The 15,438-nt window shown below is 41.7% G+C and overlaps 1 protein-coding gene across 1 annotated transcript in view; it reads left to right on the top strand.

Moving 5' to 3' along the window:
- The window catches only part of fcho2 (FCH and mu domain containing endocytic adaptor 2), a 337,179-nt gene that overhangs the window by 152,548 nt on the left and 169,193 nt on the right, over positions 1 to 15,438 (top strand). Inside the window, exons 15-18 of the mRNA XM_072516128.1 lie at positions 288 to 312; positions 5,828 to 5,870; positions 10,962 to 11,056; positions 14,424 to 14,480. Of these exons, the coding sequence (XP_072372229.1) occupies positions 288 to 312; positions 5,828 to 5,870; positions 10,962 to 11,056; positions 14,424 to 14,480 (220 nt within the window). The remainder of the gene's footprint in view (positions 1 to 287; positions 313 to 5,827; positions 5,871 to 10,961; positions 11,057 to 14,423; positions 14,481 to 15,438) is intronic.

Raw genomic sequence — 15,438 nt, 5'->3', positions numbered from 1 at the left:
TAATTATTTTCATCTTTGAAAGGCATTTTCGAGAGTATTTGCTTGTTTGTACATGAATATGTGTGCAGCTATACATACCAATGTGTGTATGATAGTTTGTCATTTATTTCTGTGTGGTGATGAAAAATTCATGTTTGAAGTTTGTTTTCCAGTTTACTTTCAAAATTATTGAATTAACATTTCATTTGTATTGTCTTACTACTTCTGTTTTATACATATTTAGATGAATAGAATTTAAATTGCAGTATTAATGCATTCATAAATTTAATTTTGATTTTCCATTCCAGAATGCAATGAAAAGAAATTCCTCTAGTAAGTACTGGTTGATAGGTTTTTGCATGTACTCTCAGCAACTGAGATTGTAACTTATTTATTTGTATCAAACTATTTTGGTTCCTGATTGTCATACTTGGGAAACTGAAGAAATAAATGCTTTCAAACATGTAACACATCATTTATTGTGTATTTTGCTTTCTACTAGAAACTGTACAGTTTAGTTTTATTGGAAGCATATACAACCTAGAGTTAGTAAATCAATATATTTGTTTTGCTATTAATAGATTGTTTCAGGCTTGTGGGTCTGATTTTGTTCAAGTTTCTTTTATGAACGTTGCAGAGAATTATTCAGACAGAAAAGTGTCATGTCTAATAGGTAGAAGGTTTCTTTTGTGAGGGCCATGAAGAATCCAGCACGAGTTTTAAGGATACAAAGTAATAACATTTATTTACTATATATATATATATATATATATATATAGCAGCAACTTCCCTTGCTGCACACTCCTTCCTGCTGTTTCCAAACTGGCCAGCTTTATTTATACATGGAGTTTACTAATGGTTTCTCTGCCCCCCCCCCCCCCCCCCCCCTCATTGGGGAAGCTCATACTCCCACAGGATTGTGGGATTGTCATTAGTCCCCAGCCAATGGTAAGTAGGCAGGTTATAACATCCCTCCCCCCCCTCCCCCCCCCCACCCCAAAGTCCAAGGAATCCACCGAAGACCCTGGTGAAGGAGGACGTCGGACTCGTTTTGCCGCAGGCCGGACACCATTTGCACGCGGCGCTGGATCAGGCGATGCGTAACGAGACGGAGACCGGCGCTTCCGTGATGAACGGCGCAACGGTTGTACATGAGGCTCCTAATCACCCCAAACGTATGTGGGCCGCAGGCGGTGAGCAATATGACCACCTGGCGCTCGTTTTCGGTGATATTGTTTGCCTGGAAATAGTAACGCATCCATTGTGCTACGCACGCGTGGGGTCGAATCCCATCCTCGTCGCCAGTTTTGTGAGGGCCATGAAGAATCCAGCATGAGTTTTAAGGATACAAAGTAATAACATTTATTTACAATAACATATATATATATATATATATATATATATTTATATAACAGCAGCAACTTCCCTTGCTGCACACTCCTTCCTGCTGTTTCCAAACCGGCCAGCTTTATTTATACATGGAGTTTACTAATGGTTTCTCCGCCCCCCTCATTGGGGAAGCTCATACTCCCACAGGATTGTGGGATTGTCATTAGTCCCCAGCCAATGGTAAGTAGGCAGGTTACAACAGTTTCTTTACTCATTCATGGAATGTGGGCTTCGCTGGCAAGGCCTGTATTTATTGTCCATCCCTAATTGTCCTAAACCAAGTGGCTTTCTATGCCACTTCAGTTAAGAGTCGGCCACAATGCTGTGGATCTGGGGGTCACATTTAGATCAAATTTACTGATGATACAAAGGTAGGTCGGAAAACATATTGCGAGGCCAAAACAAAGACTGCAAAAGGATATAAATAGGTTAAGTGACTAGGCAAAAGTTTGGCAGATGAAGTACAAGGTGGGAAAATTTGGCAGGAAGAATAGGAAAGAAGAATAGTATTTAAATTGCGAAAGTCTGCAGAATGCTGTCGTACAGAGGGATCTGGGTGCCCTTGTACATGAACCTCAAAAAGTCAGCATGAAAGTATAGCAAGTAATTACAGCGATGAAAATTTTCAACCATTTTGCAGAATTCTGTCTTTGAGATCGTGCAATTAAGCCCTTTTTTTCTGAGCTCTGCCGCTGCAGAGGTGTATTTGAAATATATTGCTCTTTAAGCATTTTAAAAAGAACAAATGCAATGCTGAACTTCCGAATACAACAACAGAAAGGGTACAGACTTACTATTGATTCAGATAGAGGAGGATGTGTATACAGTGTGCCTGCCTCGGCTGCCTGTGCAATGTGACAATGTGACATTGTCGAAAATAGTGCTGTGAACTCGGCATTTATTTTCAGCAATCTCATTCCATCTGTGTCAAAGGATACAGGTCAGTTATCAGCTCTCATCCACTTTCCTGGAGGCTGAACAGTGTCCCCTGACCAAACACTCCCAGTCCCGGGATCTGCCCAGCAATTATATTATGTCTGTAATGGACTCTCTAGTTGATGAAGTTGATTGTTCTTTTATCCCATGTTCTGCATCACTCCCAATCCAGGAGTCAGCTCCTCATTGCCCCACCAACACGTTTCAAACGTTGTCTGCTATTTGCCCTGACCCTGCCCTGCACTGATTGGTTGATTTTTCTTATATGTGGAAGGAGGCATGGCCTCTGATGGCCCAGGTTTCTCTTTGGTCCCAACACTCATCCCCCATAATCTAACCTATCCAATAGGTTTCAGCTGACATCGAGGGGGACATTTGATTGACTAGTTGTCTAATCAGCCAGGTCAGGTCAATTTGAAGCAGGAATGGTTGAAAAAGAGCAGTTGGTTAGGTTAAAATGGGGCTGAGCCTGGGGGGAGGGCAGGACAGATGCAGCAAGTCAATGACCAGGAAACAATCCATACACAAAGGTTGTAGGATCTGGAGGACAGGGAAGTCTGTGAATTTAGAAACAAGTTTTGCACAGAGGAGCCCCAGCATAAAATTAGAAGGGACTTTACAAGCTGGCAATCAAAATGAAGATAGAGAATACTGGAAATAGGCAATAGGAATAAGAAAGATATTAATATATGGAATGATCAGAAAACTGGGAGATCAAGTAGTTTAATAGAGTTAGATAAATAATATCCTTTCCCCACAAACTAGAAAATGTTTGCTTATTCTGGAACATTCAATTTTGAATGAGGGTTATATTTGAAATGTGAATCTCTCGCTTTAGCTTGCTCGCAGATTTGCAGTATGTTTCTAGTATTTTCTACTTTCTGAAATGTAATGGTAGTACACATGCCAACCATAAGTATTACTTATTGTTTCCTCATCAGAAAGATCATCTTTTTTCCCCTCACTGGCTTCTTGCTACAATTGTCAGAACAAATTGACAGCAGGACTAGAACCTTTTGGAACTAATATATTTCTATATTGTGTATCTGTATCAATAACTTAGTTGAAAGGACTAACGTCCACATTTGCTGAAGATACAAAACTGTAAGGCTGATGTAAATCAGCAAAAAGATATAGGCTGGTTATGTAATGAGCATCAAGGTGATAGATAGAGTTTAATGTGGGGAAGTCTGAAAAATCCACTTTGGTAGGAAAAATGGAAAAGCAGGATATTATTTCAATGGCGAGAGTCTTCTTGGAAGGCCTGTTACAGCTGTGAATTCAGCTCCGAAATGCAAACTGAAATCAGTTATTTAGCAATGATTATAAAATTGTGGCAGATTTATGAATAAACTTTCAACATTAGGGACGGAATTCTCCGGTATCCGGCGGGTGGGCCATACCGGTGCCAAAGAGTGGCGTGAACCACTCCGGTGTCGGGCTGGCCGGAAGGTGTGGAATCCTCCGCACCTTCGGAAGCTAGGCTGGCGCTGGAGTGATTGGCGCCGCGCCGACTGGCACCGAAGGGCCTCCGCCGGCCGGCGCGAGTTGGCGCAGGAGCGCCGGCGCATGTGCAGGGGGTTTCTTCTCCGCGCCAGCCATAGCGGAGCTTTACACAGGCCGGCGCGGAGGGAAAGAGTGCCCCCACGGCACAGGCCCACCCACAGATCGGTGGGCCCCGATCGCGGGCCAGGCCACCGTGGGGGCCCCCCCGGGGCCGGATCCCCCCCGAGGACTCCGCAGGCCTCCCTCAGAGCCAGGTCCCGCTGGTACAGACCTTGTGTAATTCACGCCAGCGGGACTGGCCGAAAACGGGCGGCCGCTTGGCCCATTGGGGACTGGAGAATCGCTGGGGGGGGGGCCACTGCCAACGGCCCCCGACTGATGAATTGGTCTACAGTCATGACGGTAATAGAAGGTAAGCACAGGAAAAACTAATGTTTCTATTCACTTGGGAGTGATTCCACCCATTTGAAATGGCCTGGAAGCATTTGCATTTCACTATAGATCATTAGAAAGTGCTTGCCGTTACACAATGCCTTGTTACAAATTTTTAGACCTTTTTGTATTTGGCCACTAACTTTAAGATCAACTTTTTGATCAGTCTCATCCCTGTAATTAACAAGGCAAATGGAATGTTGATCTTTATTGCTAGGGGGATGGAGTATAAAAGTAGGGACGTCTTGCTACAACTATACAGGGTATTGGTATGAGCATCTACAATACCGTGTAAAGATTTAGTCACCCTTATTAAGGAGGGATATATTTGCATTGGAAGCAGTCCAAAGAAGGTTCAATAGTTTGATTATTGGGATGAAGAGAATATCGTATAAGGAAATGTTGAGCAGTTTGAGCTAAGACTCACTCGGCTTGACAAGGAAGATGCTGCGAGGATGTTTTTCTTGGTGTGGTAAATCTGAAACTGGGGGTGGGGGGCATAGTTTAAAAATGAGGGATCCCCATTTAAGGTGGAGATGAGTAATTTTTTTTTCTTCGAGGGTAGTTAATCTTTAGAATTCTCTTCCACATAGAGCATTGAAGACTGGGTATTGAATACTCAAGGCTGAGTTGGACAGATTTTTCATCTACAAGGGAGTTAAGGTTTATGCAGTGCAAGCAGGAAAGCAGAGTTAAGGCCATAATCAGATCAGCCATGGCCCTATTGAATGACCGAGCAGGCTTGAGGGGCCAAATGGTCTAATCCTATTTCTTATGATCTCCAAAGGAATAGACATTTTTGCTGAATAGGCAAGTTGAAGAGGGGTGTGAGTAAGTTCACCTGTAGTTTAAAAACATGGATTCTTGGACCCAATGGCTTGTTTCTGTGTTGACAATCTATGAATTGAACATTAAAGTTGATGGGAAGATACTTGCAAGTTAAATATTAATACAATTCAGAACATTTTGCTGTTGGTACCTGTTGCAGTATTGTAAAGGATTTTTTTTCATTGAAATGCTTTCATATTTTTGAAAAGGTGAACCCATTATTTCTGAAGATTAACAACTATCCATAATACAAATTAATAATACACCGACAACTGTTAATAACACTAAATAACATTGTTAAAGCTACACCTACAGGCGAGATGAGAATTTATTTTATGCAGGGAGTTGTTAAGATTTGGAATGCACTGTCATAAAGGAAGCTGATAAAACAGTAAATTTACAATGTAATTGGTTTTACACTTGAAAAGAAACAAATTGCCGGGTTATGGATCAACAGGGAAGTAGGATTGATTGTTGGCTCTTTCAAAGAACTGGCATAAGCAAAATGAGCTGAATAGCATCTTTCTGTACTGCAAAATTTAGCGATACAGGGTGAATTATTTTAAGAAATATTTGTACTCCTGAATACATTTTTCTACAGTTACTGTTTCATGAATAAAAATGAATGAGTTTTAAAAAAGATTGACAAGAAAGGTTTGAGGATCATTCTTTTGCTGTAAAACTTTTAGAAACCTATTATATTCAAATATTTGGAATAACTTTTAATATTTTTTTCCCCTTTGCTACCTTCTATAAGGTGAAGAGCTGGTTCGATCAAAATCATGTGTTCCATCACCTGAGTAAGTCACTAAAGCCTTAAATAGAACATTTGGTAAATTTTTATACACTCGGGAACAAAGATAAAGTCGGGTTGGCTATAGAGCTGTCATTTGTTAGAAATTTATATCAGCCCTGTTTCCTCAATGGTATCTATTGCCAACATTCCAGAGTCCATTGCAATAAATTGTAGCCTTTTAGCTGCTGCAGGCTTGACAAATATGAGAGAGTCGTAAACAAAGCTCAGTCCATCACGTGAACCCGCGTCCCATCCATTGACTCCATTTAAACCTCCTGCTGCCTTGGCCAGCTGGGAAAGTGGGCAGCATAATCAAAGACCCTTCCCTTCCGGGTTATTCTCTCTTCCATCGGGCAGAAGATACAAAAGTCAGAGAACATGCACTAACAGATTCAAAAACTTCTTCCCCGGTGTTACCAGACTCCTGAATGACCCTCGTATGACTGAACTGATCTCTCCGCGCATCTTATACTGTGTAGCACTACACTCGTATGCTTCACCCAATCTCTATGTATTTACATTGTGTATTTATCGTATGTCATATGTTTTTCAGGTATGGAACAATCTGTCTGGACTGAACAATGCTTTTCACAGTACCTCGGTACACGTGACAAGAAATTCAAATCCAAATATGACATTTTCCCCATCTTTTATTTTGTCTATACAGGAAAATCAATAGTAACTGCAAATGTTTAAAATATTCTAATCTGTCTATTTAATAGCTATTATTCTTTTAGCTCTGATAGTGATCTTGAATACGTTACAATATAATTAATGATTCATTTCAGTAATTCTGAGATTCATCACTTGCATCAACTTAAAAGTGTGATGCTGGCTACGAAGAATGTATTCTTTTAAAGTGATAACAATATGTTGTGAAGAAATTCTTCAGAGCAGAGGTGGGCATTCCTGTAAGAGAAGTGGCAGTGAATCAAACACTCATACAAAAGCAAAATGCTGTGGGAAGCCTGAAATAAGTAGCGTCAGAATTTTTGGTTTGTAAGTTTGACAGCATCTGGGGCGGCACGGTGGTTTGATTTGTTTATTGTCACGTGTACCGAGGTACAGTAAAAGGTATTGTTCTGCATGCAGCTCAAACAGTTCATTCTGTACATAATAGGGCAAACATAAAATACACAATGTAAGTACATAGACACAGACATTGGGTGAAGATGTGTGAAAAGATCAGATCAGTCCATTGGAGGGTCATTTAGGAGTCTGGTAACAGCAGGGAAGAAGCTGTTTTGAATCTGTTAGTGCGTGTTCTCAGACTTTTGTATATCCTGCCCGATGGAAGAAGTTGGAAGAGTGAGTAAGCTGGGTGAGAACGGTCTTTGATTATGCTGTCCGCTTTCCCAATGCAGCGGGAGGTGTAAACAGTCAATGGATGGGAGGCATGTTCATATGATGGACTGGGTGGTGTTCACGACTCTGTAGTTTCTTCCATTAACACTGCGGCCTCAGGGCGCTGAGGACCCTGGTTCGACCCCAGCCCCAGGTCACTGTCGGTGTGGAGTTTGCACATTCTCCCTTTTTGCGTGGATCTCACCCCCACAACCCAAAGATGTGTAGGGTAGGTGAAAAAAAATTGGGTACTTTAAATTTAAAAAAAATTTGGCAGCATCTGTGGAGAGAGGAACAGCGTTAACAGGCGTCCCGGGTGCCTGGATCGCGTTCCCCGATGGGACATCGAGATCGATGGCAGGCGCTGACCCAAATACGATGCTCCAACCCCTGGAATAGACGTCCATGTCGCGTTTTCTGCGGGAGCATATAAATGAATGCAAATGGGTCTTAATTTAGTGGGCCCGGCAACCTATGTTCCGGCCTTCAGTGATTCTCCAGTTCCCTAGGCCGAGAATCACGTGGCTGCGGATCACTTGTGGTATCTACCAGTGTGGCACTGGCATGGTGGACCACACGGTGGGCCAAGTGGGTAACTGCCTGGGAGGGTTACCACCACGAGGTCCACCACACCAGAGCCACCCTGGTAGGGATCATCCAAACCCAACCTCCTCCACAATGCACTGCCTGCCCAAATCCCTCCTCCCTCAGGGACCCCTGTAATACGGGACCCCCTCCAGGGAACCCTGTAATAGGGAAGGCCCCTCACACAGAGCTCCCACTGCCAGAAAACAGACCCCTGTCTGGAAGCGTGAGAGCAATCTAGACAGGGACAGTGAGAAGAATTACAACTGTAACACTTATTGAAGCTCTAAGCGTCCATTCCTCGAAGGAGAACAGCTGTGCCCTGCGTCTGGTTCAGACAGATCCTAATTGTTGAGTTTGGGGAAGGGGGGTCCAGAGGCCGCAGTTCGTGAGATTGGGTGCCATTTATAAATGGCAGCCCTATTGCTTCCTACACTGGCGAGCTCAGCTAAGTGCCACCTCAATGAGGTGTTCCTCACTGAGGCCCAAAAAAGCAGAGTCCTATTTAATAGCTGGGTTGTTCTGGGCGCAGCAAGTGGCAAGGTGGCACAGTGGATAGCACTGCTGCCTCAGCTTTTGGGACCCGGGTTCAATCCTGGCTTCGGGTGACTGCCTGTGTGATGTTTCCACATTCTCGCCGTGTCTTTGTGGGTTTCCTTCGGGTGCTCCGGTTTCCTTCCACAGTCCAAAGATGTTCAGGTTAAGTGGATTGGCCATGCTAAATTGCCCTTAGTGTCCAAAACGTTAGATGGGGTTACAGGATAGGGTGGAGGCGTGGGCTTATGTAGGCTGCTCTTGCCAAGGGCCAGTGCAGACTCAAAGGGCCGAATGGCCTCCTGCACTGTAGGGATTCTATGAAATGCGCCCAAAATGGGACCTTTTCCCCATTAAATTGCGCCCATGTGTCTTTGCCTCTCTCTGTCCTCCCCACAGCTTTACTTCCCATCTAGTTTGGTATTATCAGCAAACTTTGATACATTACTCTGTCTCTTCGGCTGAGACCTCCAGCGACCACCACTATCACTGTCAACATTCTGAAAATCACTATTGACCAGAAGTTACACCAAGCATATGAACAAGAACAGGCCAGAGACTGGATACTCAGTGACCAGTAGCTCACCCCTCAGCCTATTATAATCATTCTATCATTTACATAACTCAAATCAGGTGTGTGATTAAATACTGATCACTTGTCTGGCTGGGTGCAGCTTTAACAACACCTAAGATTTAACACCATCCAGTGCAGAATGTGTAATCTAGAGAATGCTCAGCAGCTGCTCACCATAGTTACTTTGACAGCTCCTTGCTTGTGATCTCCCTCACAAAGGAGAATATTAGAGAAACATCATCACCTACAAGATCCCTACCAAAGTTGCACACTATCCTTCCTTGGATATACATCACAGTTTCTTCATTCACCAGTGGTCGGAATCCTGGGTTCTTCTACCTAACACCACTAGCATCCTTTCAAACCTTCCAGGAATAGATAGTAAATTCAGCTTTGCCTTCATGCCAAGGCCAAAAAGTAAAAACATTACTGTTCATAATAAGGAATCAGTGGCCTTCTAATTTTTTTTCAATATGTGCACTGTATCTGCTTGAATCTGGATAATGTTTAATTATTAGTGATAAAAAAGTAAAGAAGGTTTCTGAATTGCATCCTTTTTCGGCAAGCATCTCTGAATCCACAAAAGGGAAGTGCCAAGATTGTGGTGTAGATTTTTCCTTTGAACTTGCATGTTAATGTATCCACTAGACTCAGTGATTAGAGCCCTGTCTGAAGATTGCTGAAATCTTAATCCAAAATTTAAACTGACAATCTAAGTTAACATTTTAGGAGAGTGCTGCATTTTTGGAGATTACAATTTGAGACATGAAACCAATGTTCCATTGATCAGTTTCAGTCTCTCATGGACCATTAAAGATTACATGGCACTTTTCAAGATGAAGCATTGCTATTTACTGTTCCCCTGGTTAACATTTCATCACGGGAATGGTCAACATTTCAACATCAAAACAAATTAATCACAGATTTTTAATTATATTTTATGTGCGAATATTGGCTCCTATATTTGCCTATTTAAGTTACTATGCTTCAAATTTACTGCCTGTAATGCACATTCAAACTTTTGACATTTTTGATAAGATTTCACAAAAATATAATTGCAGAACTAGATAATATTTGCATATTTATGGTTGATGAAGCATTTGGCTGAAAAGTATGGTCTACACATGTAAACCTTATATAGTGAATGAAACATGAATTACCTTTTCCATGGGCTGGATTTTGAGCGATTTGCAGTTCCCAAACCTCTGGCTAAAAGGTCGGGGGATGGCATGTGGGGGCACCCATAATCCTGACGGCTGCCCCGCTGAAATTTAACACTGGGAGCAGTCCCAGCACGCCAAGGGGCTGGTTAGCACAGTGGGCTAAACAGCTGGCTTGTAATGCAGAACAAGGCAGCAGCGTGGGTTCAATTCCCGTACCGGCTTCCCCGAACAGGCACCGGAATGTGGCGACTAGGGGCTTTTCACAGTAACTTCATTGAAGCCTACTTGTGACAATAAGCGATTATTATTATTAGCCCTGGTAAGTTCAGGCTTGGGGATCTCTGAGGGTTGTGGATGGGGCTAGGTTCAAGAGTCTAGGGGGTGCCTTCAGTAGGTCCAGAGGCCCCACAAAGCAGGCCCCCCTCACCCCCCTCATTCCTGACAGTAGCCTAGACAGTTAAAGCTGCCAGGCTACGTGCATGGCGTGGACTTCCTCCCGCAAAGGGTAAAGTACCAGTGACAGCAGGATCAGGCCCTTAACTGGTCATTAATTGACCACTTCAGGGGCGCTATAGGCGCAAGGGCCAGCAGACCACCCAACACCTCCAGAGTGCTCCAGTGTAAACTTCCAGTTAGATGAAGGAGGGGTACCAGTGGAAGGAGGGGTACCAGCCTTCAAACACACTAATGGGAGTGAGTATAAAACAGCCCCAAATCTCCTAGCCCCATTTTCATAAAATGTTATCAATCATACAAGTAGTGTGGAAAGATAAGGATGGAAGTTTTCATAGGGACATTAAAACAGTTATCAGGATTAAATAACTCCAGAAGGCAATGACTAATTAATAGAATAGTGCAATATATTACAACTTTTCATTTTACTTAACCCATACAGCGCCAAAAGGGTCAATAATGACCTGTTTTCACTGGACCCACTGTTTGGACCTCCACTTGATTCCTCATCTTCATCCACATCAACAACTTCATCCGGTGAGTATTTACTTTCTAATGTTGCTCAATGGTGTAAATATTTTAAATGGAGCAATATTGTATATGGCATTTTCGAACTGAGTTTTTGTGTTTTCTATCTGCTTGGAGTATTGTGTTATGCTGGGCAACTTGGAAAACAATAGGTAAAATAGCCATATTCAAATAAGGCACAAAATAAATAAAATTTAAGATTGGTATCTGATCATTGATGGAATAATGAAAAAGTAGAATCCTGATTTAGGAAATTCCGTGGTTAATTACTACTGAAGATGCTAAATACATTTCATTGTAGATTCATAAGATGTGTAAGTCATATACGTGCTGCGATTGAACAGATGGACTGTTTGGTTTGTCTTAGTTCTTAGATCTATTTTAATTTGTTGAGTTATGAAATTGGTGCTGGAAAACTGAGATAATAGTTTTGAGATTGAGCACCAGACTGTTGATCAGCACCCACATCTCTGTGCTCTTCTTAAGATTGAAGCAAGACTTAGGAAAAATAAGTTATTTCTGAACATGCCAAGAAGTTTTTGTGTTAGCATCGAAGTAATGCTGTTCGTCACTGACCTTGAAGGAAGTTGCCAGCAAATTTCTAGCGATTGTGTTTAGTGTGAACTTCCCCTTTTCCAGCATTAGTTTAAATCCCATACAAAGTCAAGTGGATCTCTTGGTGGGCAGCAGCAGCGATGGCAGCAAGTAGGTAAAGCCGCCAATCACATCCAGCAAGCCTGGAACTAAAAAGTACTTAATATCCTTCACTATTAATTACATTTTCAGGTAGTGAAATTAATGATTATGATTGGATTAAGAGATGAACTTAAAATGAAGATAAACTGTTAAAAATATATATTTTAAAAAATTGATTTCTTTATCCAAATGGTGAAATTTTACATTCCACAAACGTAAAATTAGCTTTTCAGGGCCAGTGAAGATGTTTAGTAGTAATTATGAAATTAATACACTGTTACAAGCCCAGTTATACCTCATTCAACAAGGTGTAAGTTTTTCAAGGGCTCTGCAGTGGGATAACCAGCATAAGTGTGCAAGTTCTCATTCATTAACAGATCTTCGATTTATTGTATTTTACTTCAAGAGTACACCCTTTAGAGGCACATGGAATCATTGATCACAATTACTGGATTTCTGCATTATTCTGCCTATGTGTGGACTTCAAAGGTTGCTGTCAGTTTCAGCAGAGTAATGACAGTGAAAGCTGACCGTTTCGCCATCATGACCACCACAAAATCTGGACTGGTGACAGTATTGGAGTAATGTGGCAGCTGAAATAGATACCCAGACTTCTACAGATGTAGGCTTTCTCCATGGTGCTTTCAAGATATGGCAAACACAAATTTTAAGAAATTGTGACTCTGAAGATGATTGGCTAACTATCAAAAGACAAAATGTCTGGACAGATGTGTCATTTTCTGTGATTAATGGGGCGACATAGGGGTCAGTGTTGGGCCACAACGATTTACAACCTATATTGAAGACTTAGGATGAATTATAGCCAAATTTGCAGACGATACAAAGATAAATGTGAAAGTAATTTGTGAGGACGGCACAAAGAGTCTGCAAAGTGATTTGGATGGTTAAGTGAGTGGATAAAATTGCCAGTGGCATGTGGGAAAATGTGAAAATATCTACTTTGGAATCTAATCTGGAATTCATCGGCAGGCCTGGTAACTATACTGCAAAAAAGTCATGCAGACATCAGGGAAGATGCAGAGATCAGCAACAAAAATGATCCATAGAATTGAGGTGTTTTGAGGAAGGTAGAGGTGGGTGTCAAGTGTCGGTGTAAATCTTTTGGTCCTGTGTCATTCTCTTCTGGGGGGCTTCCTGACAGGAGTCTCTCTTCTGGGAGGCTTCCTGACAGGGGTCTCTCTTCTGGGGGCTTCCTGACAGGGGTCTCTCTTCTGGGGGGCGTCCTGACAGGAGTCTCTCTTCTGGGGGGCTTCCTGACAGGGGTCTCTCTTCTGGGGGGCTTCCTGACAGGGGTCTCTATTCTGGGGGGCTTCATGACCGGGGTCTCTCTTATGGGGAGAGCTTCCTGACAGCGGGGTCTCTTCTGGAGAGCATGCTGATGGGGTCTCTCTTCGGTGGGGGGGCTTCCTGACACAGGTGACTCTTCTGGGGGGCTTCCTGACAGGGGTCACCTTTCTGGGGGGCTTCCTGATGGATCACTTTTCTGGGAGGGGGGGTCTATGTGGGAGATCTCTTTATTTAGGGGGTCTCTGGGAGGGTCTGTTTATTTAGGAGACTCTGGGAGGGTCTTTATTTAGGGTGCCTGGGGGGGGGGTCTCTTTATTTAGGGGGTCTCTGGTGCTGGGATTCTGTAGAGCTTGGGTTTGCAAGTCTTGCATTGTGGCTATCTCATGATAGATGAGGGCAATATCAGGAAAATGTCAAAATGAGTATATTGTTTTCGTTTTCTGAATTAATTGAAGATTATTTTGATGTTACTTGACAAAATTAAATTCTAGATTTTAGTGTTACAAACTTGTTAGCTGGTTACGAAGGGTCCTACACATTTCCAGGAAATTCTGGGCTATAATTCCCTGAAAATGGACCAAAAAAAAGCCAATAAAATTTTAGATTTTATAAATAGGGGTAAAATAAGTATATTGAAATAATCTATAACAAACAAAGACTGTTGTGTGCAACCTTACGAACTCAATTATAAAAAGGACTTCAAAGCCACAGATCACATTTACACCTGGATGTACCAGGGATGGGAAACTATAGTTATGAGCAGAAGCATAAGATATTAGTATTGTTTCATTAGAGAAGGCTACAAGAAGATTTAATAGTGATTTTTAAAGTTATGAGGAATTTTGATAGAACACATAGAGAAAGCCACCTACCTCTCGAGAGGCAGGACTAGGGTTCATCCATTTAAAAGTTAGCATCCCTTATAAAGAGAAGAGCTGGGAAACATAGTTTACACCACATTGTTTGAATATGCAAAGTCATGCCACAGGGAGTCGTTGCGGCACCTTTGCATCTCAATGGCAAATGAGATATATATTTGAAGCAGAAAGAAACAAACTGGTTGGATCAATTCTGGATTGCTGTAGCAAATAAAAATAGTGGACTGAATGGTTGCTTCCTGTGCTGTAAAAACTTTTGTTCTATGGGTGAAGGATGCTTGGCACATCTCAATCAATCTTTTGTCTAGTCCAGTTGTTAAGAACAGGGCAGTTCATAATGCGAAATGGGAATAATGCACCTTGTCCTGCGCATTAATAGTTTAAAACTTGCTTTAGCACTAGATTTTAAAATTAACCATGCTGGTACCTGTAGTATATTTAATTAATTACTATGCTTTCATCTTCCTCCTTGTTTTTCTTAACCTTGTTCCTAGCTTTTCCTTTCCTTCCAGTCAGTAATACTTCTGAGGTACACACGGTGCTTGCTTCAGGTAAATAACAACAGTATACAAAAAACTAAACTATTGGACATGTGTTTTTGTGATGTATTATCGAGCAAAGTGGTTTTATAAAGGGAAATTGGAGACCAGTAACCAGGCTATTATTGAAGAAACAACTACATAAAGCCCCACTAAGCTATATAGCTTCAGATTTTTTTTCAGGTAGTTGTTCAGGTGTCTTTAATAAGTAGTGCCTGAGTAATCTCAAATTACGTTTTCCAAATTGACCATATGTTGAGACTACTAAAAGCTGCTGCATTTAATATGAAAGATGATGTGAATAATTGTTAAGTAATACCACCTTGCTGATTGGCATGCGTAATGTGCAAATTGTATGTTGGAAAAAAATAGCCTATTTCCTTTTTTTTTAAAAAGCCTAGTTAGTTTTACATATACATGACATAGACATTTGTTTGGTGATATTCCATGAATTCCAGGGCTGTACAACACATTTTTTAAAAAGAGCATGCCATTTTCTTCGACAACCTTGACAAGAATATTTGGCACTTCACACTTCTGCGTTCTTTCAACTAAATTAATAATTGAAGAACACATAGTAGTAAATTGCTTCCTGTTAATGGAGTTTATCAACATACTATTGATATAACTCAATTGCTGTTACTAGGTTACTAAGTGCTTTGAAGGAAACTTTTATTTGCAGTAGACCCAGTTTATAAATCTATCAATTGACATAGAGCTGCACAATATATAAAAACATCGAAAAATTATGGCACAGAAGAAATCCATTGTGTCATTGCCAGCCAAAAATTATCTACCCAGGCTAATTCCACATTCCAAAACTAGGGTCTATAGGTAACTGCACTTAATGCACACCCAAGTAGAGTAAAATTTCTGTTATCTGGCAGAATTCGCTGCTAACCGGAATTTGTGCCATCAGCCTGCCTTGAACCCATCTCTCTTCAACTTCTGCTGGAGTCTCTGTCGAGCC

This window comes from Scyliorhinus torazame, chromosome 9, assembly GCF_047496885.1.
Source record: "Scyliorhinus torazame isolate Kashiwa2021f chromosome 9, sScyTor2.1, whole genome shotgun sequence".
Lineage (NCBI taxonomy): Eukaryota > Metazoa > Chordata > Chondrichthyes > Carcharhiniformes > Scyliorhinidae > Scyliorhinus > Scyliorhinus torazame.
This window is presented reverse-complemented; position numbering and strand designations above follow the sequence as displayed.